This window comes from Petromyzon marinus, unplaced genomic scaffold (assembly GCF_048934315.1).
Source record: "Petromyzon marinus isolate PM22_M1 ecotype Great Lakes invasive population unplaced genomic scaffold, UKy_Petmar_22M1.pri1.0 PM_G_Scaffold_7, whole genome shotgun sequence".
Taxonomy (NCBI): domain Eukaryota; kingdom Metazoa; phylum Chordata; class Hyperoartia; order Petromyzontiformes; family Petromyzontidae; genus Petromyzon; species Petromyzon marinus.
This window is the reverse complement of record NW_027423024.1, coordinates 3,399,421-3,426,684: the sequence shown is the minus strand read 5'-3', so window position 1 is coordinate 3,426,684 and position 27,264 is coordinate 3,399,421. Positions and strand designations below refer to the sequence as shown.

The 27,264-nt window shown below is 51.0% G+C and overlaps 1 protein-coding gene across 1 annotated transcript; it reads right to left on the bottom strand.

Moving 5' to 3' along the window:
• LOC142920209 (uncharacterized) lies at positions 1-27,206 on the bottom strand. The gene is made up of 11 exons (XM_076062693.1): positions 26,724-27,206; positions 26,135-26,374; positions 25,233-25,287; positions 24,040-24,303; positions 21,526-21,586; positions 11,296-11,429; positions 9,572-9,691; positions 6,169-6,288; positions 2,633-2,752; positions 1,545-1,709; positions 1-1,311 (listed from the first exon to the last, which is right to left on the bottom strand). Exons 1-11 carry the CDS (start codon positions 26,829-26,831, stop codon positions 890-892), a joined length of 1,809 nt encoding a protein of 602 aa, XP_075918808.1. The 5' UTR covers positions 26,832-27,206; the 3' UTR covers positions 1-889.
• Positions 27,207-27,264: the final 58 nt, after the last annotated feature.

The window sequence follows — 27,264 nt, the reverse complement described above, 5'->3', positions numbered from 1 at the left end:
TACACAACAGAGGTTTTTTATTGGTTAGATGGCGTAGATATATGAATGTCTTCAAACCCGCCACCACCCGACAGCCCATTTAGTCAGGTTCGTCACGTAAACAGAATGTGCCAATTCGTTACCTGCACGGCACACCAGTTGTGTGTTGGAGAGCTAAAGCCACGACATTGATGATCTATGTTCGTGTTTGAGTACAGATGAAGCTGTCACGTTTTTAATTCATTAATGTTTTATCGTTGAAGCGATTTGTGGATCGAGTACGCCAGCCCCACATTTAGGTCGCCCCTTGACGCTGGTTGGCTTGCCACTTCATCAACGCACATTTATCGTAAATTCTGTCGCGTTTTTGATCCACAAATCGTCGCATTGAACGCGGCAGTCGCGTGACAGGAAATTACTTGGACAATTTAAGAAAAAAATTGCTCACAAATGCACTTCACCTACCTCTCATCTCACTCCACTCTCCTCTCATCTCACTCCCCTCCACTCACTCTCCTGCCTCTCCCTCTCAATCCACTCCCCTCCACGCACTCTCCTGCCTCTCCCTCTCACTCCACTACCCTCCACTCACTCTCCTGCCTCTCCCTCTCATCCCACTCCACTCCACTCACTCTCCTGCCTCTCCCTCTCATCTCACTCCACTCACTCTCCTGCCTCTCCCTCTCATCTCACTCCACTCCACTCACTCTCCTGACCCTCCCCTCTCATCTCACTCCATTCCCCTCACTCTCCTGCCTCTCCCTCTCATCTCACTCCCCTCCACTCACTCTCCTGTCTCTCACTCCCCTCCACTCACTCTCCTGCCTCTCCCTCTCATCTCACTCCACTCACTCTCCTGCCTCTCCCTCTCACTCCACTCCACTCACTCTCCTACCTCTCCCCTCTCATCTCACTCCACTCCACTCCCCCCACTCTCAGACCCCTTCCCCTCTCGTCTCTCCGTGGCCGCGTGTATTTTCACTCGCGACACGTTATTAACATTCACGTCTTCAGCTCCCAGTCCCCCGAGCTTGGAGAACTTCGCTCCCCATTCCGGCGTCAGTGGGAGCCGTCGCTCTCCCAGCTTTGGCATTTCCCGTGCCTCCAGGCGCACCTCGTCGGGGCCTTTGGGAGGAAGTTTGGGGGAGCGACCGCCCTCCGTGTTACCGCCACCACCGCCGCCATCGCCGCCGCCGCCCAAGTCGTTAGCTATCCAGGAAACTTCCCTGGGCCGGCGCCTGAGACACCGCGGCCGGCAGCGGCGGCCTACGGCCAGGCCGCTCAGCAGGCAGACGGCCAGCGACAGGGGGAGCAGCACAGGCAGCAGGGAGCCTGGGGGAGGGGAGGGGGAGGGAGGGGGATGGAGGGAGGGGGGGGGAGGAAGGGGATTGAGACCACAAACTCCAAATACTCCCCTACTTAGGTACCATGCAATTGCAGGCGGACAACTCTACTAACGAACAAGTAACGTTCCAGAGCTCCGTGTGTTCCTAAGTCTCAACGTCACCACCATCACGGTCAACTACTCAGTCCCCTATCACCCCCCCCCCCCCCCCCCCACTCACCATCCACGCCGGCGGAAGCCGGGGGGACGAATCTGCCACCGTCGATGGTCGTGACGCCCTCGCTGGACTCACACGAGGAGCCAACACCGTCAACGCTGCTGCACTCCTCCACCTCCTCCACCTCCTCCTCCTCGTTGTCGTCGTTGTCATCGTCCACCTTCTCTCCTGATGGCGCACAAAAAACACAGGAAGGCCGTAGGTACGTCTATGGGTCTCTGTGTGGTGAGTCTATGGGTCTCTGTGTGATGAGTCTATGGGTCTCTGTGTGATGAGTCTATGAGTCTCTCTGTGGTGAGTCTATGGGTCTCTGTGTGGTGAGTCTATGGGTCACTGTGTGATGAGTCTATGGGTCTCTGTGTGGTGAGTCTATGGGTCTCTGTGTGATGAGTCTATGGGTCTCTGTGTGATGAGTCTATGGGTCTCTGTATGGTGAGTCTATGGGTCTCTGTGTGATGAGTCTATGGGTCTCTGTGTGGTGAGTCTATGGGTCTCTGTGTGATGAGTCTATGGGTCTCTGTAAGGTGAGTCTATGGGTCTCTGCGTGGTGAGTCTATGGGTCTCTGTGTGGTGAGTCTATGGGTCTCTGTGTGGTCAGTCTATGGGTCTCTGTGTGGTCAGTCTATGGGTATCTGTGTGATTAGACTCTGGGTCTCTGTGTGATGAGTCTATGGGTCTCTGCGTGGTGAGTCTATGGGTCTCTGTGTGATGAGTCTATGGGTCTCTGCGTGGTGAGTCTATGGGTCTCTGTGTGTGATGAGTCTATGGGTCTCTGTGTGGTGAGTCTATGGGTCTCCGTGTGATGAGTCTATGGGGGGGATCGGCAACAACACACCACACACTCACCACACTCACCACACTCACCACACACACTCACTACACTCACTACACTCACCACACTCAACATACACACACCACACTCACCACACACTCACCACACACTCACGACACACACACACACTCACCACACTCACCACACTCAACACACACTCACCACACTCACCACACACTCACCACACACTCACGACACACTCACCACACTCACCACACACACACCACACACACACACCACACACTCACCACACACTCACCTATCTCGCAGCTCATGCCGGAATACCCTTGGGGGCAGTTGCAGGTGAACTCATCCGGCTTGGCGTTGATGCAGCTGCCTCCATTCAAGCACGGCTGGTGGCTGGCGCAGTAATTCAGATCTAGCGAGAAGCGAGGGAGGGGAACGGCAACAACAACATCCACCACCGTGTGACAATTGGGTTTCCCCCTTTTATTTGGCAGCAAAACAGCGACGTTAAGATGTTAAAACACCAAATTGTGAAACCCTTTTACAAGGAATCACGTCACTGCATTAACCAAAATGCTTGTGGTCAGAATGCAAACAAAACACATCATCTGATAGTAGATGATGATGATGCGCTGTCCTTGAAGCTGATTGGTCCACACCAGAGACGGCTTTCTTTAGAGCCTCGTCTCAAACGGTGTGAGACCAGAGGTGACCTCTAGACCAGAGGTGACCTCTAGACCAGATGTGACCTCTAGACCAGAGGTGACCTCTAGACCAGAGGTGACCTCTAGACCAGAGGTGACCTCAAGACCAGAGGTCACCTTAGACCAGAGGTGACCTCTAGACCTGAGGTGACCTCGAGACCTGAGGTGACCTCGAGACCAGAGGTGACCTTTAGACCAGAGGTGGCCTCTAGACCAGAGGTGACCTCCAGACCAGAGGTGACCTCTAGACCAGAGGTTCATTCTGAACCGCAAGGCATTGTGGTTTGTGCAGTGACGTCATGCCTTGTAAAAGGTTTCACAGTTTGGTGTTTTAACATCTTAACGCCGCTGTTTTGTTGCCAGAAAAAAAGGGGAAAAACTTATTGTCATATTTTGGTACTGGCAGAGGAGGTCCCATGATGTAACATCCACAACCACCACAACCACAACAACCACCACCACATCCACCAACACCATCACCACAATCACCACCACCACAACCACAACCACCAACACCACCACCACCAGCACCACCACCACCAACACCACCACCAACACCATCACGACTATCACCATCACCACCACAACCACCACAACCACCACAACCACCATCACCACCACTATCACCACCACTATCACCACCACCACTATCACCACCACCATCACCACCACCATCACCACCACCACCAGCACCACCATCACCACCACCATCACCACCACTATCACCATCACCACCACTATCACCACCACCACCATCACCACCACCACCATCACCACCACCACTATCACCACCACCACCATCACCACCACCATCACTACCACTATCACCACCACTATCACCACCATCACCACCACCACCAACACCACCACCACTATCACCACCACTATCACCACCCCCACCGCCACCACCACCACCGCCACCACCACCACACACTCACCACACTCACCACACACACCACACACACCACACACCACACACTCACCACACTCACACCACACACCACACACTCACCACACTCACCACACACACACCACACTCACACCACACACACCACACACTCACCACACACACCACACACTCACGACACTCACCACACACACACCACATACTCACCACACTCACCACACACTCACCACACTCACACCACACACTCACCACACTCAACACACACACAACACTCACCACACTCACCACACACTCACTACACTCAACACACTCACCACACACACACCACACTCACCACACTCACTACACTCACCACACTCACCACACACACACCACACACTCACCACACACTCACCACACACTCACTACACTCAACACACACACACACCACACTCACCACACTCACACTACACTCACCACACTCAACACACACACACCACACACTCACCACACACTCACCACACTCACCACACACACACCACACTCACCACACAATCACTACACGCACCACACTCACCACACACACTCACCACACACTCACCACACTCACCACACTCACCACACACACACCACACTCACCACACACTCACTACACTCACCACACTCACCACACACACTCACCACACACTCACTACACTCAACGCACACTCACCACACTCACCACACTCACACTACACTCACCACATTCACACACACACACACCACACACTCACCACATACTCACCACACTCAAAACACACACACCACACTCACCACACAATCACTACACGCACCACACTCACCACACACACTCACCACACACTCACCACACTCACCACACTCACCACACTCACCACACATACTCACCACACACTCACTACACTCAACACACACACACCACACTCACCACACTCACCACACTCACACTACACTCACAACACACACACCACACTCACCACACACTCACCACACACTCACTACACTCAACACACTCACCACACACACACCACACTCACCACACTCACTACACTCACCACACTCACCACACACACACCACACACTCACCACACACTCACCACACACTCACTACACTCAACACACACACACACCACACTCACCACACTCACACTACACTCACCACACTCAACACACACACACCACACACTCACCACACACTCACCACACTCACCACACATACACCACACTCACCACACAATCACTACACGCACCACACTCACCACACACACTCACCACACACTCACCACACTCACCACACTCACCACACACACACCACACTCACCACACACTCACTACACTCACCACACTCACCACACACACTCACCACACACTCACTACACTCAACGCACACTCACCACACTCACACTACACTCACCACATTCACACACACACACACACCACACACTCACCACATACTCACCACACTCAAAACACACACACCACACTCACCACACACTCACCACACACTCACAACACTCACCACACTCACCACACATACTCACCACACACTCACTACACTCAACACACACACACCACACTCACCACACTCACACTACACTCACAACACACACACCACACTCACCACACACTCACCACACACTCACGACACACTCACCACACTCACCACACTCACCACACACACAACACACACTCACCACACACACCACACACACTACACTCACCACATACACTCACTACACTCACCACACTCACCACACACTCACCACACGCTCAACACACACTCACCACACACTCACCACACTCACCACATTCACCACACACTCACAACACACACTACACTCACTACACACTCACCACACACTCACCACACTCACCACACTCACCACACACACACCACACTCACCACACACTCACTACACTCACCACACTCACCACACACACTCACCACACACTCACAACACTAACCACACTCACCACATACACACCACACTCACCACGTACTCACTACACTCCCCACACTCACCACACACACTCACCACACACTCACCACACACTCACGACACACTCACCACACTCACCACACTCACCACACACACCACACACACTACACTCACCACACACACTCACTACACTCACCACACTCACCACACACTCACCACACGCTCAACACACACTCACCACACACACACCACACTCACCACACTCTCACCACACACTCACCTATCTCGCAGCTCATGCCGGAATACCCTTGGGGGCAGTTGCAGGTGAACTCATCCGGCTTGGCATTGATGCAGCTGCCTCCATTCAAGCACGGCTGGTGGCTGGCGCAGTAATTCAGATCTAGCGAGAAGCGAGGGAGGGGAACGGCAACAACAACATCCACCACCGTGTGACAATTGGGTTTCCCCCTTTTATTTGGCAGCAAAACAGCGACGTTAAGATGTTAAAACACCAAATTGTGAAACCCTTTTACAAGGAATCACGTCACTGCATTAACCAATATGCTTGTGGTCAGAATGCAAACAAAACACATCATCTGATAGTAGATGATGATGATGCGCTGTCCTTGAAGCTGATTGGTCCACACCAGAGACGGCTTTCTTTAGAGCCTCGTCTCAAACGGTGTGAGACCAGAGGTGACCTCTAGACCAGAGGTGACCTCTAGACCAGATGTGACCTCTAGACCAGAGGTGACCTCTAGACCAGAGGTGACCTCTAGACCAGAGGTGACCTCAAGACCAGAGGTCACCTTAGACCAGAGGTGACCTCTAGACCTGAGGTGACCTCGAGACCTGAGGTGACCTCGAGACCAGAGGTGACCTCTAGACCAGAGGTGACCTCTAGACCAGAGGTGACCTCCAGACCAGAGGTGACCTCTAGACCAGAGGTTCATTCTGAACCGCAAGGCATTGTGGTTTGTGCAGTGACGTCATGCCTTGTAAAAGGTTTCACAGTTTGGTGTTTTAACATCTTAACGCCGCTGTTTTGTTGCCAGAAAAAAAGGGGAAAAACTTATTGTCATATTTTGGTACTGGCAGAGGAGGTCCCATGATGTAACATCCACAACCACCACAACCACAACAACCACCACCACATCCACCAACACCACCACAATCACCACCACCACAACCACAACCACCAACACCACCACCAGCACCACCACCACCAACACCACCACCACCAACAACACCATCACGACTATCACCATCACCACCACAACCACCACAACCACCACAACCACCATCACCACCACTATCACCACCACTATCACCACCACCACTATCACCACCACCATCACCACCACCATCACCACCACCACCAGCACCACCATCACCACCACCACCACTATCACCATCACCACCACTATCACCACCACCACCATCACCACCACCACCATCACCACCACCACTATCACCACCACCACCATCACCACCACCATCACTACCACTATCACCACCACTATCACCACCATCACCACCACCACCACCAACACCACCACCACTATCACCACCACTATCACCACCCCCACCGCCACCGCCACCACCACCACCGCCACCACCACCACACACTCACCACACTCACCACACACACCACACACACCACACACCACACACTCACCACACTCACACCACACACCACACACTCACCACACTCACCACACACACACCACACTCACACCACACACACCACACACTCACCACACACACCACACACTCACCACACTCACCACACACACACCACATACTCACCACACTCACCACACACTCACCACACTCACACCACACACTCACCACACTCAACACACACACAACACTCACCACACTCACCACACACTCACTACACTCAACACACTCACCACACACACACCACACTCACCACACTCACTACACTCACCACACTCACCACACACACACCACACACTCACCACACACTCCCCACACACTCATTACACTCAACACACACACACACACCACACTCACCACACTCACACTACACTCACCACACTCAACACACACACACCACACACTCACCACACTCACACCACACACTCACCACACTCAACACACACACAACACTCACCACACTCACCACACACTCACTACACTCACCACACTCACCACACACACACCACACTCACCACACAATCACTACACGCACCACACTCACCACACACACTCACCACACACTCACCACACTCACCACACTCACCACACACACACCACACTCACCACACACTCACCACACACTCACTACACTCACCACACTCACCACACACACTCACCACACACTCACTACACTCAACACACACTCACCACACTCACCACACTCACACTACACTCACCACATTCACACACACACACCACACACTCACCACATACTCACCATACTCAAAACACACACACCATACTCACCACACACTCACCACACACTCACAACACTCACCACACTCACCACACATACTCACCACACACTCACTACACTCAACACACACACACTCACCACACTCACCACACTCACACTACACTCACCACACACACACCACACTCACCACACACTCACCACACACTCACGACACACTCACCACACTCACCACACTCACCACCCACACAACACACACTCACCACACACACCACACACACTACACTCACTACACTCACCACACTCACCACACACTCACCACACGCTCAACACACACTCACCACACACTCACCACACTCACCACATTCACCACACACTCACAACACACACTACACTCACTACACACTCACCACACACTCACCAGACTCACCACACACACACCACACTCACAACACACTCACTACACTCACGACACTCACCACACACACTCACCACACACTCACAACACTCACCACACTCACCACATACACACACACACTCACCACACACTCACTACACTCAACACACACACACACCACACTCACCACACTCACCAGACTCACACTACACTCACCACACTCACACACACACCACACTCACCACACACTCACCACACACTCACGACACACTCACCAAACTCACCACACTCACCACACACACCACACACACTACACTCACCACACACACTCACTACACTCACCACACTCACCACACACTCACCACACGCTCAACACACACTCACCACACACACACCACACACACCACACTCACCACACACTCACCAGACTCACCACACACACACCACACTCACCACACACTCACTACACTCACCACACTCACCACACACACTCACCACACACTCACAACACTCACCACACTCACCACATACACACCACACTCACCACATACTCACTACACTCACCACACTCACCACACACACTCACCACACACTCACTACACTCAACACACACACACACCACACTCACCACACTCACCAGACTCACACTACACTCACCACACTCACACACACACCACACTCACCACACACTCACCACACACTCACGACACACTTACCACACTCACCACACTCACCACACACACCACACACACTACACTCACCACACACACTCACTACACTCACCACACTCACCACACACTCACCACACGCTCAACACACACTCACCACACACACACCACACTCACCACACTCTCACCACACACTCACCTATCTCGCAGCTCGTGCCGGAATACCCTTGGGGGCAGTTGCAGGTGAACTCATCCGGCTTGGCGTTGATGCAGCTGCCTCCATTCAAGCACGGCTGGTGGCTGGCGCAGTAATTCAGATCTAGCGAGAAGCGAGGGAGGGGAACGGCAACAACAACATCCACCACCGTGTGACAATTGGGTTTCCCCCTTTTATCTGGCAGCAAAACAGCGACGTTAAGATGTTAAAACACCTAATTGTGAAACCCTTTTACAAGGAATCACGTCACTGCATTAACCAAAATGCTTGTGGTCAGAATGCAAACAAAACACATCATCTGATAGTAGATGATGATGATGCGCTGTCCTTGAAGCTGATTGGTCCACACCAGAGACGGCTTTCTTTAGAGCCTCGTCTCAAACGGTGTGAGACCAGAGGTGACCTCTAGACCAGAGGTGACCTCTAGACCAGATGTGACCTCTAGACCAGAGGTGACCTCTAGACCAGAGGTGACCTCCAGACCAGAGGTGACCTCCAGACCAGAGGTGACCTCCAGACCAGAGGTGACCTCTAGACCAGAGGTGACCTCCAGACCAGAGGTGACCTCCAGACCAGAGGTGACCTCTAGACCAGAGGTGACCTCTAGACCAGAGGTTCATTCTGAACCGCAAGGCATTGTGGTTCGTGCAGTGACGTCATGCCTTGTAAAAGGTTTCACAGTGTGGTGTTATAACATCTTAACGCCGCTGTTTTGTTGCCAGAAAAAAAGGGGGAAAGTTATTATCATATTTTGGTACTGGCAGAGGAGGTCCCATGATGTAACATCCACAACCACCACAACCACCACAACAACCACCACCACATCCACCAACACCACCACCACAACCACCATAACCACCACCAACACCACCACCAGCAGCACCACCATCACCACCACCAACACCACCACCAACACCATCACAACTATCACCATCACCACCACCACAACCACCACAACCACCACAACCACAACCACCATCACCACCATCACCACCACCAACACCACCACCACCCCCACCATCACCACCACCACCATCACCACCACCCCCACCATCACCACCACCACCATCACCACCACCACCATTACCACCACCACCACCATCACCACCATCACCACCACCACCACCATCACCACCACCACCATTACCACCATCACCATCACCACCACCACCATCACCACCACCACCATCACCACCACCACCATCACCACCACCACCACCATTACCACCATCACCATCACCACCACCACCAACACCACCACCATCACCACCATCACCACCACCACCATCACCACCACCACCATCACCACCACCACCATCACCACCACCACCATTACCACCATCACCACCACCACCACCACCAACACCACCACCATCACCACCACCCCCACCATCACCACCACCACCACTATCACCACCACCACCATCACCACCACCACCCCACCACCCCCACCATCACCACCACCACGGATGATGGTGATGATGATGATAGGTAAATATTGATGGACACATCCGAGCGTTGGATGGGGAGCGAGTGGAGGGAAATTCACCGGGTGACTTGGGGGGTGGAGGGGGGAGGAGGGGGGGGAGGAGGGGAGGTAGGTGGAGGAGGTGGGGAGAGGGGGTAGGTGGAGGAGGGGGGGTAGGTGGAGGAGGGGGGGGGGAGGAGGGGGGGGGAGTAGGAGGAGGGGGGTGCGGTAGTGGCACCTTTGTCACAGAGGAGGCCTCCCCAGCCACTGTCACAGCTGCAGCGCCAGGGCTGCTGTCTGCAGCTGCCGTGGCCACAGCCTGGGTAGGGGACGCAGCGCTGGCACAGCTCGCCCTGCCACCCGGAGCGGCACCTGCGGACACGCGGGCAGTGCTGAGTCTATGGTGCAGTGTTGAGTCTATGGGCAGTGTTGAGTCTATGGGCAGTGTTGAGTCTATGGTGCAGTGTTGAGTCTATGGGCAGTGTTGAGTCTATGGTGCAGTGTTGAGTCTATGATGCAGTGTTGAGTCTATAGTGCAGTGTTGAGTCTATGGTGCAGTGTTGAGTCTATGGTGCAGTGTTGAGTCTATGGTGCAGTGTTGAGTCTATGGTGCAATGTTGAGTCTATGGGCAGTGTTGAGTCTATGGGCAGTGCTATGGTGCAGTGTAGAGTCTATGGGTAGTGTTGAGTCTATGGTACAGTGTTGAGTCTATGGTGCAGTGTTGAGTCTATGGTGCAGTGTTGAGTCTATGGTGCAGTGTTGAGTCTATGGGTAGTGTTGAGTCTATGGTGCAGTGCTGAGTCTTTGGTGCAGTGTTGAGTCTATGGGTAGTGCTGAGTCTATGGTTCAGTGTTGAGTCTATGGTGCAGTGTTGAGTCTATGGGCAGTGTTGAGTCTATGGTGCAGTGTTGAGTCTATGGGCAGTGTTGAGTCTATGGTGCAGTGTTGAGTCTATGGGCAGTGCTGAGTCTATGGTGCAGTGTTGAGACTATGGTGCAGTGTTGAGTCTATGGTGCAGTGTTGAGTCTATGGTGCAGTGTTGAGTCTAGGGTTCAGTGCTGAGTCTATGGTGCAGTGCTGAGTCTATGGTGCAGTGTTGAGTCTATGGTGCAGTGTTGAATCTATGGCTAGTGTTGAGTCTATGGTGCAGTGCTGAGTCTATGGTGCAGTGTTGAGTCTATGGTGCAGTGTTGAGTCTATGGTGCAGTGTTGAGTCTATGGGCAGTGTTGAGTCTATGGTGCAGTGTTGAGTCTATGGGCAGTGTTGAGTCTATGGTGCAGTGTTGAGTCTATGGGCAGTGCTGAGTCTATGGTGCAGTGTTGAGTCTATGGTGCAGTGTTGAGTCTATGGTGCAGTGCTGAGTCTATGGGCAGTGTTGAGTCTATGGGCAATGTTGAGTCTATGGTGCAGTGCTGAGTCTATGGGCAGTGTTGAGTCTATGGGTAGTGTTGAGTCTATGGTGCAGTGTTGAGTCTATGGGCAGTGTTGAGTCTATGGTGCAGTGTTGAGTCTATGGGCAGTGCTAAGTCTATGGTGCAGTGTTGAGTCTATGGTGCAGTGTTGAGTCTATGGGCAGTGCTCAGTCTATGGTGCAGTGTTGAGTCTATGGTGCGGTGTTGAGTCTATGGTGCAGTGTTGAGTCTATGGTGCGGTGTTGAGTCAATGGTGCAGTGTTGAGTCTATGGGCAGTGTTGAGTCTATGGGCAGTGTTGAGTCTATGGGCAGTGTTGAGTCTATGGGCAATGTTGAGTCTATGGTGCAGTGCTGAGTCTATGGTGCAGTGCTGAGTCTATGGTGCAGTGCTGAGTCTATGGGCAGTGTTGAGTCTATGGTGCAGTGTTGAGTCTATGGTGCAGTGTTGAGTCTATGGTGCAGTGTTGAGTCTATGGGCAGTGTTGAGTCTATGGTGCAATGTTGAGTCTATGGGCAGTGCTGAGTCTATGGTTGAGTCTATGGTGCAGTGTTGAGTCTATGGGCAATGCTGAGTCTATGGTGCAGTGTTGAGTCTATGGTGCAGTGTTGAGTCTATGGTGCAATGTTGAGTCTATGGTGCAGTGTTGAGTCTATGGGCAGTGTTGAGTCTATGGTGCAGTGTTGAGTTTATGGTGCAGTGTTGAGTCTATGGGCAGTGTTGAGTCTTTGGGGCAGTTTTGAGTCTATGGTGCAGTGTTGAGTCTATGGTCCAGTGTTGAGTCTATGGTGCAGTGTTGAGTCTATGGTGCAGTGTTGAGTCTATGGGGAGTGCTGAGTCTATGGTGCAGTGTTGAGTCTATGGGCAGTGTTGAGTCTATGGTGCAGTGTTGAGTCTATGGGCAGTGTTGAGTCTATGGTGCAGTGTTGAGTCTATGGGCAGTGCTGAGTCTATGGTGCAGTGTTGAGACTATGGTGCAGTGTTGAGTCTATAGTGCAGTGTTGAGTCTATGGTGCAGTGTTGAGTCTAGGGTTCAGTGCTGAGTCTATGGTGCAGTGCTGAGTCTATGGTGCAGTGTTGAGTCTATGGTGCAGTGTTGAATCTATGGCTAGTGTTGAGTCTATGGTGCAGTGCTGAGTCTATGGTGCAGTGTTGAGTCTATGGTGCAGTGTTGAGTCTATGGTGCAGTGTTGAGTCTATGGGCAGTGTTGAGTCTATGGTGCAGTGTTGAATCTATGGGCAGTGTTGAGTCTATGGTGCAGTGTTGAGTCTATGGGCAGTGCTGAGTCTATGGTGCAGTGTTGAGTCTATGGTGCAGTGTTGAGTCTATGGTGCAGTGCTGAGTCTATGGGCAGTGTTGAGTCTATGGGCAATGTTGAGTCTATGGTGCAGTGCTGAGTCTATGGGCAGTGTTGAGTCTATGGGTAGTGTTGAGTCTATGGTGCAGTGTTGAGTCTATGGGCAGTGTTGAGTCTATGGTGCAGTGTTGAGTCTATGGGCAGTGCTAAGTCTATGGTGCAGTGTTGAGTCTATGGTGCAGTGTTGAGTCTATGGGCAGTGCTCAGTCTATGGTGCAGTGTTGAGTCTATGGTGCGGTGTTGAGTCTATGGTGCAGTGTTGAGTCTATGGTGCGGTGTTGAGTCAATGGTGGAGTGTTGAGTCTATGGGCAGTGTTGAGTCTATGGGCAGTGTTGAGTCTATGGGCAGTGTTGAGTCTATGGGCAATGTTGAGTCTATGGTGCAGTGCTGAGTCTATGGTGCAGTGCTGAGTCTATGGTGCAGTGCTGAGTCTATGGGCAGTGTTGAGTCTATGGTGCAGTGTTGAGTCTATGGTGCAGTGTTGAGTCTATGGTGCAGTGTTGAGTCTATGGGCAGTGTTGAGTCTATGGTGCAATGTTGAGTCTATGGGCAGTGCTGAGTCTATGGTTGAGTCTATGGTGCAGTGTTGAGTCTATGGGCAATGCTGAGTCTATGGTGCAGTGTTGAGTCTATGGTGCAGTGTTGAGTCTATGGTGCAATGTTGAGTCTATGGTGCAGTGTTGAGTCTATGGGCAGTGTTGAGTCTATGGTGCAGTGTTGAGTTTATGGTGCAGTGTTGAGTCTATGGGCAGTGTTGAGTCTTTGGGGCAGTTTTGAGTCTATGGTGCAGTGTTGAGTCTATGGTCCAGTGTTGAGTCTATGGTGCAGTGTTGAGTCTATTGTGCAGTGTTGAGTCTATGGTGCAGTGTTGAGTCTATGGTGCAGTGTTGAGTCTATGGTGCAGTGTTGAGTCTATGGTGCAGTGCTGAGTCTATGGTGCAGTGTTGAGTCTATGGTGCAGTGCTGAGTCTATGGTGCAGTGCTGAGTCTATAGGTAGTGTTGAGTCTATGGTGCAGTGCTGAGTCTATGGTGCAATGTTGAGTCTATGGTGCAGTGCTGACTCTATGGGTAGTGTTGAGTCTATGGTGCAGTGTTGAGTCTATGGTGCAGTGTTGAGTCTATGGGTAGTGTTGAGTCTATGGGCAGTCTTGAGTCTATGGGCAGTGTTGAGCCTATGGTGCAGTGTTGAGTCTATGGGTAGTGTTGAGTCTATGGGGAAGTGCTGAGTCTATGGTTAGTGTTGAGTCTATGGTGCAGTGTTGAGTCTATGGGCAGTGTTGAGTCTATGGTGCAGTGTTGAGTCTATGGTGCAGTGTTGAGTCTATGGTGCAGTGCTGAGTCTATGGTGCAGTGCTGAGTCTATGGTGCAGTGCTGAGTCTATGGGCAGTGTTGAGTCTATGGTGCAGTGTTGAGTCTATGGTGCAGTGTTGAGTCTATGGTGCAGTGTTGAGTCTATGGGCAATGTTGAGTCTATGGTGCAATGTTGAGTCTATGGGCAGTGCTGAGTCTATGGTTGAGTCTATGGTGCAGTGTTGAGTCTATGGGCAATGCTGAGTCTATGGTGCAGTGTTGAGTCTATGGTGCAGTGTTGAGTCTATGGGCAGTGTTGAGTCTATGGTGCAGTGTTGAGTCTATGGGCAGTGCTGAGTCTATGGTGCATTGTTGAGACTATGGTGCAGTGTTGAGTCTATGGTGCAGTGTTGAGTCTATGGTGCAGTGTTGAGTCTAGGGTTCAGTGCTGAGTCTATGGTGCAGTGCTGAGTCTATGGTGCAGTGTTGAGTCTATGGTGCAGTGTTGAATCTATGGCTAGTGTTGAGTCTATGGGCAGTGCTGAGTCTATGGTGCAGTGTTGAGTCTATGGTGCAGTGTTGAGTCTATGGTGCAGTGTTGAGTCTATGGGCAGTGTTGAGTCTATGGTGCAGTGTTGAGTCTATGGGCAGTGTTGAGTCTATGGTGCAGTGTTGAGTCTATGGGCAGTGCTGAGTCTATGGTGCAGTGTTGAGTCTATGGTGCAGTGTTGAGTCTATGGTGCAGTGCTGAGTCTATGGGCAGTGTTGAGTCTATGGGCAATGTTGAGTCTATGGTGCAGTGCTGAGTCTATGGGCAGTGTTGAGTCTATGGGCAGTGTTGAGTCTATGGTGCAGTGTTGAGTCTATGGGCAGTGCTAAGTCTATGGTGCAGTGTTGAGTCTATGGTGCAGTGTTGAGTCTATGGGCAGTGTTGAGTCTATGGTGCAGTGTTGAGTCTATGGGCAGTGCTAAGTCTATGGTGCAGTGTTGAGTCTATGGTGCAGTGTTGAGTCTATGGGCAGTGCTCAGTCGATGGTGCAGTGTTGAGTCTATGGTGCGGTGTTGAGTCTATGGTGCAGTGTTGAGTCTATGGTGCGGTGTTGAGTCAATGGTGCAGTGTTGAGTCTATGGGCAGTGTTGAGTCTATGGGCAGTGTTGAGTCTATGGGCAGTGTTGAGTCTATGGGCAATGTTGAGTCTATGGTGCAGTGCTGAGTCTATGGTGCAGTGCTGAGTCTATGGTGCAGTGCTGAGTCTATGGGCAGTGTTGAGTCTATGGTGCAGTGTTGAGTCTATGGTGCAGTGTTGAGTCTATGGTGCAGTGTTGAGTCTATGGGCAGTGTTGAGTCTATGGTGCAATGTTGAGTCTATGGGCAGTGCTGAGTCTATGGTTGAGTCTATGGTGCAGTGTTGAGTCTATGGCCAATGCTGAGTCTATGGTGCAGTGTTGAGTCTATGGTGCAGTGTTGAGTCTATGGTGCAATGTTGAGTCTATGGTGCAGTGTTGAGTCTATGGGCAGTGTTGAGTCTATGGTGCAGTGTTGAGTTTATGGTGCAGTGTTGAGTCTATGGGCAGTGTTGAGTCTTTGGGGCAGTTTTGAGTCTATGGTGCAGTGTTGAGTCTATGGTCCAGTGTTGAGTCTATGGTGCAGTGTTGAGTCTATGGTGCAGTGTTGAGTCTATGGGGAGTGCTGAGTCTATGGTGCAGTGTTGAGTCTATGGGCAGTGTTGAGTCTATGGTGCAGTGTTGAGTCTATGGGCAGTGTTGAGTCTATGGTGCAGTGTTGAGTCTATGGGCAGTGCTGAGTCTATGGTGCAGTGTTGAGACTATGGTGCAGTGTTGAGTCTATGGTGCAGTGTTGAATCTATGGTGCAGTGTTGAGTCTAGGGTTCAGTGCTGAGTCTATGGTGCAGTGCTGAGTCTATGGTGCAGTGTTGAGTCTATGGTGCAGTGTTGAATCTATGGCTAGTGTTGAGTCTATGGTGCAGTGCTGAGTCTATGGTGCAGTGTTGAGTCTATGGTGCAGTGTTGAGTCTATGGTGCAGTGTTGAGTCTATGGGCAGTGTTGAGTCTATGGTGCAGTGTTGAGTTTATGGGCAGTGTTGAGTCTATGGTGCAGTGTTGAGTCTATGGGCAGTGCTGAGTCTATGGTGCAGTGTTGAGTCTATGGTGCAGTGTTGAGTCTATGGTGCAGTGCTGAGTCTATGGGCAGTGTTGAGTCTATGGGCAATGTTGAGTCTATGGTGCAGTGCTGAGTCTATGGGCAGTGTTGAGTCTATGGGTAGTGTTGAGTCTATGGTGCAGTGTTGAGTCTATGGGCAGTGTTGAGTCTATGGTGCAGTGTTGAGTCTATGGGCAGTGCTAAGTCTATGGTGCAGTGTTGAGTCTATGGTGCAGTGTTGAGTCTATGGGCAGTGCTCAGTCTATGGTGCAGTGTTGAGTCTATGGTGCGGTGTTGAGTCTATGGTGCAGTGTTGAGTCTATGGTGCGGTGTTGAGTCAATGGTGCAGTGTTGAGTCTATGGGCAGTGTTGAGTCTATGGGCCGTGTTGAGTCTATGGGCAGTGTTGAGTCTATGGGCAATGTTGAGTCTATGGTGCAGTGCTGAGTCTATGGTGCAGTGCTGAGTCTATGGTGCAGTGCTGAGTCTATGGGCAGTGTTGAGTCTATGGTGCAGTGTTGAGTCTATGGTGCAGTGTTGAGTCTATGGTGCAGTGTTGAGTCTATGGGCAGTGTTGAGTCTATGGTGCAATGTTGAGTCTATGGGCAGTGCTGAGTCTATGGTTGAGTCTATGGTGCAGTGTTGAGTCTATGGGCAATGCTGAGTCTATGGTGCAGTGTTGAGTCTATGGTGCAGTGTTGAGTCTATGGTGCAATGTTGAGTCTATGGTGCAGTGTTGAGTCTATGGGCAGTGTTGAGTCTATGGTGCAGTGTTGAGTTTATGGTGCAGTGTTGAGTCTATGGGCAGTGTTGAGTCTTTGGGGCAGTTTTGAGTCTATGGTGCAGTGTTGAGTCTATGGTCCAGTGTTGAGTCTATGGTGCAGTGTTGAGTCTATGGTGCAGTGTTGAGTCTATGGTGCAGTGTTGAGTCTATGGTGCAGTGTTGAGTCTATGGTGCAGTGTTGAGTCTATGGTGCAGTGCTGAGTCTATGGTGCAGTGTTGAGTCTATGGTGCAGTGCTGAGTCTATGGTGCAGTGCTGAGTCTATAGGTAGTGTTGAGTCTATGGTGCAGTGCTGAGTCTATGGTGCAATGTTGAGTCTATGGTGCAGTGCTGACTCTATGGGTAGTGTTGAGTCTATGGTGCAGTGTTGAGTCTATCGTGCAGTGTTGAGTCTATGGATAGTGTTGAGTCTATGGGCAGTCTTGAGTCTATGGGCAGTGTTGAGCCTATGGTGCAGTGTTGAGTCTATGGGTAGTGTTGAGTCTATGGGGAAGTGCTGAGTCTATGGTTAGTGTTGAGTCTATGGTGCAGTGTTGAGTCTATGGGCAGTGTTGAGTCTATGGTGCAGTGTTGAGTCTATGGTGCAGTGTTGAGTCTATGGTGCAGTGCTGAGTCTATGGTGCAGTGCTGAGTCTATGGTGCAGTGCTGAGTCTATGGGCAGTGTTGAGTCTATGGTGCAGTGTTGAGTCTATGGTGCAGTGTTGAGTCTATGGTGCAGTGTTGAGTCTATGGGCAGTGTTGAGTCTATGGTGCAATGTTGAGTCTATGGGCAGTGCTGAGTCTATGGTTGAGTCTATGGTGCAGTGTTGAGTCTATGGGCAATGCTGAGTCTATGGTGCAGTGTTGAGTCTATGGTGCAGTGTTGAGTCTATGGGCAGTGTTGAGTCTATGGTGCAGTGTTGAGTCTATGGGCAGTGCTGAGTCTATGGTGCATTGTTGAGACTATGGTGCAGTGTTGAGTCTATGGTGCAGTGTTGAGTCTATGGTGCAGTGTTGAGTCTAGGGTTCAGTGCTGAGTCTATGGTGCAGTGCTGAGTCTATGGTGCAGTGTTGAGTCTATGGTGCAGTGTTGAATCTATGGCTAGTGTTGAGTCTATGGTGCAGTGCTGAGTCTATGGTGCAGTGTTGAGTCTATGGTGCAGTGTTGAGTCTATGGTGCAGTGTTGAGTCTATGGGCAGTGTTGAGTCTATGGTGCAGTGTTGAGTCTATGGGCAGTGTTGAGTCTATGGTGCAGTGTTGAGTCTATGGGCAGTGCTGAGTCTATGGTGCAGTGTTGAGTCTATGGTGGAGTGTTGAGTCTATGGTGCAGTGCTGAGTCTATGGGCAGTGTTGAGTCTATGGGCAATGTTGAGTCTATGGTGCAGTGCTGAGTCTATGGGCAGTGTTGAGTCTATGGGCAGTGTTGAGTCTATGGTGCAGTGTTGAGTCTATGGGCAGTGCTAAGTCTATGGTGCAGTGTTGAGTCTATGGTTCAGTGTTGAGTCTATGGGCAGTGCTCAGTCTATGGTGCAGTGTTGAGTCTATGGTGCGGTGTTGAGTCTATGGTGCAGTGTTGAGTCTATGGTGCGGTGTTGAGTCAATGGTGCAGTGTTGAGTCTATGGTGCAGTGTTGAGTCTATGGGCAATGTTGAGTCTATGGTGCAGTGCTGAGTCTATGGGCAGTGTTGAGTCTATGGGTAGTGTTGAGTCTATGGTGCAGTGTTGAGTCTATGGGCAGTGTTGAGTCTATGGTGCAGTGTTGAGTCTATGGTGCAGTGTTGAGTCTATGGGCAGTGCTCAGTCTATGGTGCAGTGTTGAGTCTATGGTGCGGTGTTGAGTCTATGGTGCAGTGTTGAGTCTATGGTGCGGTGTTGAGTCAATGGTGCAGTGTTGAGTCTATGGGCAGTGTTGAGTCTATGGGCAGTGTTGAGTCTATGGGCAGTGTTGAGTCTATGGGCAATGTTGAGTCTATGGTGCAGTGCTGAGTCTATGGTGCAGTGCTGAGTCTATGGTGCAGTGCTGAGTCTATGGGCAGTGTTGAGTCTATGGTGCAGTGTTGAGTCTATGGTGCAGTGTTGAGTCTATGGTGCAGTGTTGAGTCTATGGGCAGTGTTGAGTCTATGGTGCAATGTTGAGTCTATGGGCAGTGCTGAGTCTATGGTTGAGTCTATGGTGCAGTGTTGAGTCTATGGGCAATGCTGAGTCTATGGTGCAGTGTTGAGTCTATGGTGCAGTGTTGAGTCTATGGTGCAATGTTGAGTCTATGGTGCAGTGTTGAGTCTATGGGCAGTGTTGAGTCTATGGTGCAGTGTTGAGTCTATGGTGCAGTGTTGAGTCTATGGTGCAGTGTTGAGTCTATGGCGCAGTGTTGAGTCTATGGGCAGTGTTGAGTCTATGGGTAGTGTTGAGTCTGTGGGCAGTTTTAGTACCTCCATCATCCCCAACTCCCTCCCTCCCCCCATCCACGGTGCCTATTGTGGCCTGTTGGACACCACGGCCCTGACGAGACCCCACGTGGACATCGCCAGGTATGGCTGCGAGACGGTGCAGCGCTGACGTCGTCAGGGAACGGTTGCAAATGGTTTAAAAATGCAAATCCTGTTCATTCCTTCACTATACACTACGCTATACACTATACTATACACTACACTATACACTACACTATACACTACACTATACTATACACTACACTACACACTACACTATACACTACACTACTATACACTACACTATACACTACACTACTATACACTACACACTACACTACTATACACTACACTACTATACACTACACTACTATACACTATAAAACACTACACTAAACACTACACTACTATCCACTACACTACACTATACACTACACACTACACTACACTACACACTACACTATACACTACACACTACACTATACACTACACTATACACTACTATACACTACACTATACACTAGTATACACTACACTATACACTACACTATACACTACTATACATTACACTATACACTACACACTACACTATACACTACACTACACTATACACTACACTATACACTACACTATACACTACACTATACACTACACTACTATACACTACACTATACATTACACTACACTATACACTACACACTACACTACACTATACACTACACTACACACTACATTATACACTACACTATATATTACACTTTACACTACACTATACACTACACTACTATACACTACACTATACATTACACTACACTATACACTACACACTACACTATACACTACACTACACACTACACTACACTATACACTACACTATACACTATACACTACACTATACACTACACTACACTATACACTACACTATACACTACACTATACTTTACACTACACACTCCACTACTTGACACACGACGTCGGTACGCTCAGCGGCAGGTCGTCCAACGCCTCGCTGGGAGTGCATTGCGGCGTTGTTGGCGTCAAAGTTTCGCTCACCGGCATTGTCCGGGGACGTCGCAGCCTCCACGCAGCGAATCGCAGCCAGGCCTGCAAATTGCTGAGGCAGGAAGCCGAAGAGAAAATTCGTCGCCATTCTGGCAAATCGCCCGACCACGGCGACGATTCCACTGGTTGATGTAACGGCGAAACGTCACGGTGCTCACACACATTGTCAATGTCGTGGATTTACTCTGCAAACACACCGGTGGGCTCATGTCGTATACTACACTATACACTACACTACTATACACTACAATATAAACTACACTACAATATACTACACTACTATACACTACACTACAATATACTACACTACTATACACTACACTACTATACACTACACTATACACTACACTACAATATACTACACTACTATACACTACATTATACACTTCACTACAATATACTACACTACTATACACTGCACTATACACTGCACTATACACTACACTATACACTACACTATAATATACTACACTACTATACACTACACTATACACTACACTATAATATACACTACTATACACTACACTATACACTACACTATACACTACACTACTATATACTACTATATACTATACGACATTACTATACACTACACTATACACTACACTACTATACACTACACTACTATACACTACACTATACACTACACTACTATACACTACTATACACTACACTATAATATACTACACTACTATACACTATACTATACACTACACTACTATACACTATACTATACACTACACTACTATACACTACACTACAATACACTACACTATACACTATACTATACACTACACACTACACTATACACTACACTACTATACACTACACTACTATACACTACACTACTATACACTACACTATACACTACACTACTGTACACTATACACCACACTACTATACACTGCACTATACTTTACACTACAATATACTACACTACTATACACTACTGTACACTTCACTATACTATACACTACTGTACACCACACTACTATACACTATAAACTACACTATACTTTACACAATACTTTACACGATACACTACACTAATATACACTACACGACTATACACTACTATACATTACACTATATACTGCACTATATATTACATTAAACACGACTATGCACACACTATGCACCGCTAGACACTGCACTACTATACACTATACTGTACACTACACTACTATACTATGCACAACTATACACTACACTATACTATACACAACTATACACTACACTACTACACTATACACTACACTATACACTACACCATACACTACTATACACTACACTATACAGTACACTTTACACTACACTATACTATACACTACACTATAAACTACACTATACTATGCACTACACTATACACTACTATACACTACACTATACACTACACTATACACTATACTATACACCACACACTACTATACACTACTATACACCACTATACACCACACTATACACTACACTATACACTACACTATACAATACACAACTATACACTACACTATACACTACTATACACTACACTATACACTACACGATACACTACACTACTATACACTACTATACACTACACTATACACTACACTATACACTACACTATACACTACACTATACACTACACTAAACACTACTATACACTACACTACTACACTATACACTACTATACCCTATACTACTATACACTATACTGTACACTATACACGACACTATACACTACACTATACATTACTTTAAATTATAATAGTAACAAATTGGCATTTTGTTGACGTTACAAATCCCTTACTGATTGGTTGTGTCGGGTGGTGGAGGGTTACGACACAACATCGATACTTATGCAATCTGATACCAACAAACCTTTGTTATGACAAATATCGGTCGTGAAAGGCTCCCTACGCGTCAAGCTTGAGAAAGAATTCACTTCTAAAGCAACGAGGTCGTCAATTCGGGGCGGCGGTTTCAGAGTGCACGGCCTCCCAGCGGCTCCCCAAGATATCGGCAGGAAAGAACACTCCAGAAGGCCGCTGCTGCTGCGAGAATGAGCGGAGTTGGCGTGGTGGTGGTGGTGGTGGTTCATGCTCCTTGACGAGCTCAGCAGCAGCGAGGGAGGTGTCGGGGGTTTATTTGTGTCAAGGATTGTGTTGTGTGTGTGTGCTTCATCAGGGCCTCACGTCACCACCGCTACCACCACCGCTACCACCACCGCTACCACCACCGCTACCACCACCAAAACTACCACCACCGCCACCACCACCACCACCACCGCCACCACCACCGCCACCACCATCACCACCACCGCCACCACCACCACCACCACCGCCACCACCACCACCACCACCGCCACCACCACCGCCACCACCACCGCTACCACCGCTACCACCACCGCTACCACCGCTACCACCACTGCTACCACCATCACCACCGCTTCCACCACCACCACCGCCACCACCGCCACCACCACCACTACCACCAACACCACCACCACCACCGCCACCAGCGCACCTCTGTCACAATATTCCCCCGCCCAGCCCGGCATGCACTCCTTGCGTCCGTGGGCGTCGCACTCGTTGTGGCCGAAGTGGTCGTCACGGCGACGGCACCACCGCTTGCAGTCGACGCCGTAGTAGTCGGCGTGGCAACGCACGCGGACGCGGTACTCCAGGGCGGTGGCGTTGGCGGCGGCCGCGTGGTGCAGCGTCCGCCACGGCTCGCCGGGGCGGTCGCCGATGACGTGGATGGCTCGCGTCACCTGCCGGAGATCTCCTCCTGTGGGGGGGGGTGGAGGAAGAGGAGGAGGAGGATGTCGCGTGACGATTCAAATAAATAGCGAAATAAAAATGTGCAAAATAAAAGCATGCGAATATTCATTGAAATATTTACATGAATATTTTTTGTTTTTTTTTTACGTGACTTTACCAAAAAGAACCAAAGAGTATAGAAATATTACATGAATATTTATAGAAATATTTACATGAATATTTACGTAACATTTTTTTGCTGTATTATGTAACTATGTAAATACATATCTAGATAAATATATGAACAATAAATACGTGTTATATGAAGATTTAAATAAATATGGTCGTAAATATTTAAACTATATTCATTAAAAAAAAAATTCAATATTGGCTGCGAATTTTAATAGCGCGGTGAGCTAACCACTGCACCACCGCTCATCATACGTGAGCAATATGCACGTACACACACGCGTACACACACAAAGACAAAGATCCCCCATATAGCCTTAACAGACTGTAGGGGCAAGTGCTGTTAGCGAGCACCTATGAAGGCCGGAACGGTACACGAGGGGGTGGGTGGCCAGCACCACGCCCGACCGCCTTTGTCTCCCTAGTGGCAATGTTTACACACCGCACCAGGTACTCATTTGAGGCTGAGTCGACCTAGGGGAGGCCCGGGACCGGTTCAGATAATCGTCACTGGTGTTGGCCGTGAGCGGGAATCGAACCCGGGTCGCCAGGTTCATAGCGCAGCGCGCTAATCGCTACACTATCGCTCCCCACACACACACGTACACACACACGCGTACACGCACACACGTACACACACACGTACACACGCACACACGTACACACGTACACACACACGTACACACGCACACGTACACACGCACATGTACACACGCACACGTACACACACACAAGTACACACACACACACGTACACACACGCACGTACCTGGCGCGGTGCCGTTGTGCTGTTCCCACACATCCACAGCCAGCGAGCACCACAGCTGCAAAGTTCAAGCTCACCGTCAATGAGTCACTCATTGATGGCGAGGTCACGGCGAGGTCACGGCACTCCCTCCCCTCTCTCACTTCCCTCCTTCCCTGCCTCCCTCCCCTCCCTCCCTCCCTGCCTCCCTCCCCTCCCCTCTTACTTGGAGAAAGCTGTGAATTGTTATACAAAGGAGGTTACCCTTCACCCGTGATAGCTCAAAACCGCAAATGGCAACCACAAGCCCCACCACCACCACCACCACCGCCACAACCCCCACAACCCCCACCACCTCAACCACCACCACAACTCCCATCCCCACCACTGCCACAACCACCACCACCACAACCCCCACCACCACAACCGCCACCACAACCACCACCACAATTCCCACTACCACAACCCCCGCCAGGTGAGCGTCTCACCCTCACCAGGTGAGTGTCTCACCCCCACCAGGTGAGCTTCTCACCGTCTCCAGGTGAGCGTCTCACCCCCACCAGGTGAGCGTCTCACCCCGACCGGGTGAGCGTCTCACCCTCACCAGGTGAGCGTCTCACCCTCACCAGGTGAGCGTCTCACCCTCACCAGGTGAGCGTCTCACCCCCACCAGGTGAGCGTCTCACCCTCACCAGGTGAGCGTCTCACCCCCACCAGGTGAGCATCTCACCAGGTGAGCGTCTCACCAGGTGAGCGTCTCACCCTCACCAGGCGAGCGTCTCACCCTCACCAGGTGAGCGTCTCACCAGGTGAGCGTCTCACCCTCACCAGGTGAGCGTCTCACCAGGTGAGCGTCTCACCCTCACCAGGTGAGCGTCTCACCAGGTGAGCGTCTCACCCTCACCAGGTGAGCGTCTCACCCTCACCGGCCACGCGAAGTCGAAGGCCACTGACAGGAGGAGCCCCGCACCGCCTTCGCCGCGAGCGGTGGCCGAGCCCAAGGGGCACGGGCGGAGGCCCGTCGAGGGCCTCAGCCCGTGGGACGCCTCCCCGAGGCAGACGCGGACCACGAAGGAGGAGGGGAAGGAGCCACGCAGAGCGTCGCCCCCGCTGGGCAGGGCCTGGAGCGAAGTCACCTGCAGGGAGAAGTCGCCAGAGGCGTCGCACTGCTGGGGGGGAGGGGGGAGGGAGAGGAGAGGAGGAGGTGAGGGGGGAGGTGAGGGAGGTGAGGGGGGGACATTGTAAGGAGCAACAGCAGGGGCAGAAGCAGCAGCAGGGGCAGCAGCGGCAGGGGCAGCAGGGGCAGGGGCAGCAGCAGGAGCAACAGCAGAAGCAGCAGCAGGGGCAGCAGCAGCAGGGGCAGCAGAAGCAGCAGCAGGGGCAGCAGCAGCAGGGGCAGCAGCAGCAGGGGCAGCAGCAGCAGGGGCAGCAACAGGAGCAGCAGCAGGGGCAGCAGTGGCAGCAGCAGCAGGGGCAGCAGCAGCAGGGGCAGCAGGAGGCCGGTGCAGTACGAACTCCGCACAGCGGCAGCAGCAGCAGGGGCAGGAGGAGGTAGCGGACAAAGTTCCCTGCTGCGTGGGGCCGCTGCAGATGCAGTTCACCCATCCTCCTCCTCTCCCTCATCCTCTTCCTCCTCTTCCTCCTCCTCTCCCTCCTCCTCTTCCTGCTCTTCTTCCTCTCTCCTCTTCCTCTTCCTGCTCCTCTCCCTCCTCCTCTCCCTCCTCTTCCTTCTCTTCCTCTTCCTCCTTCTCACCTTTCTCCTCCTCACTTCACCTTCCTCCACACCTCCTCCGTCTTTCGAGTAAGCTCCTCTCTGCACCACCGCCACCGCCTCCCCTCTTCTGCCTCTCCACACGTGATGATGGTGGTGGTGATGGTGGTGATGGTGATGGCGGTGGTGGTGATGGTGGTGCAGGGATATGACATCAGCATTGGACGCGAGATGATTGTGGTGGTGGTGGTGTTAATTTGCATTATCCCAGCCACGCGTTGTGCTACAGGTGCCCAACCCCCCAACCCATCACCTTAATTCACTGAGTGGTTAATTGCTTCGGCC

Excerpts from the sequence above, each read along its gene's own strand:
- LOC142920209 (XM_076062693.1), bottom strand. The coding sequence starts at position 26,831 with ATGAGGGAGAGGAGGAGGATGGGTGAACTGCATCTGCAGCGGCCCCAC. Across the intron at positions 24,304-25,232 it reads GCACAACGGCACCGCGCCAG|GAGGAGATCTCCGGCAGGTG; the intron begins GTACGTGCGTGT and ends CCCCCCCCACAG. Across the intron at positions 6,289-9,571 it reads CGGCACGAGCTGCGAGATAG|ATCTGAATTACTGCGCCAGC; the intron begins GTGAGTGTGTGG and ends GCTTCTCGCTAG.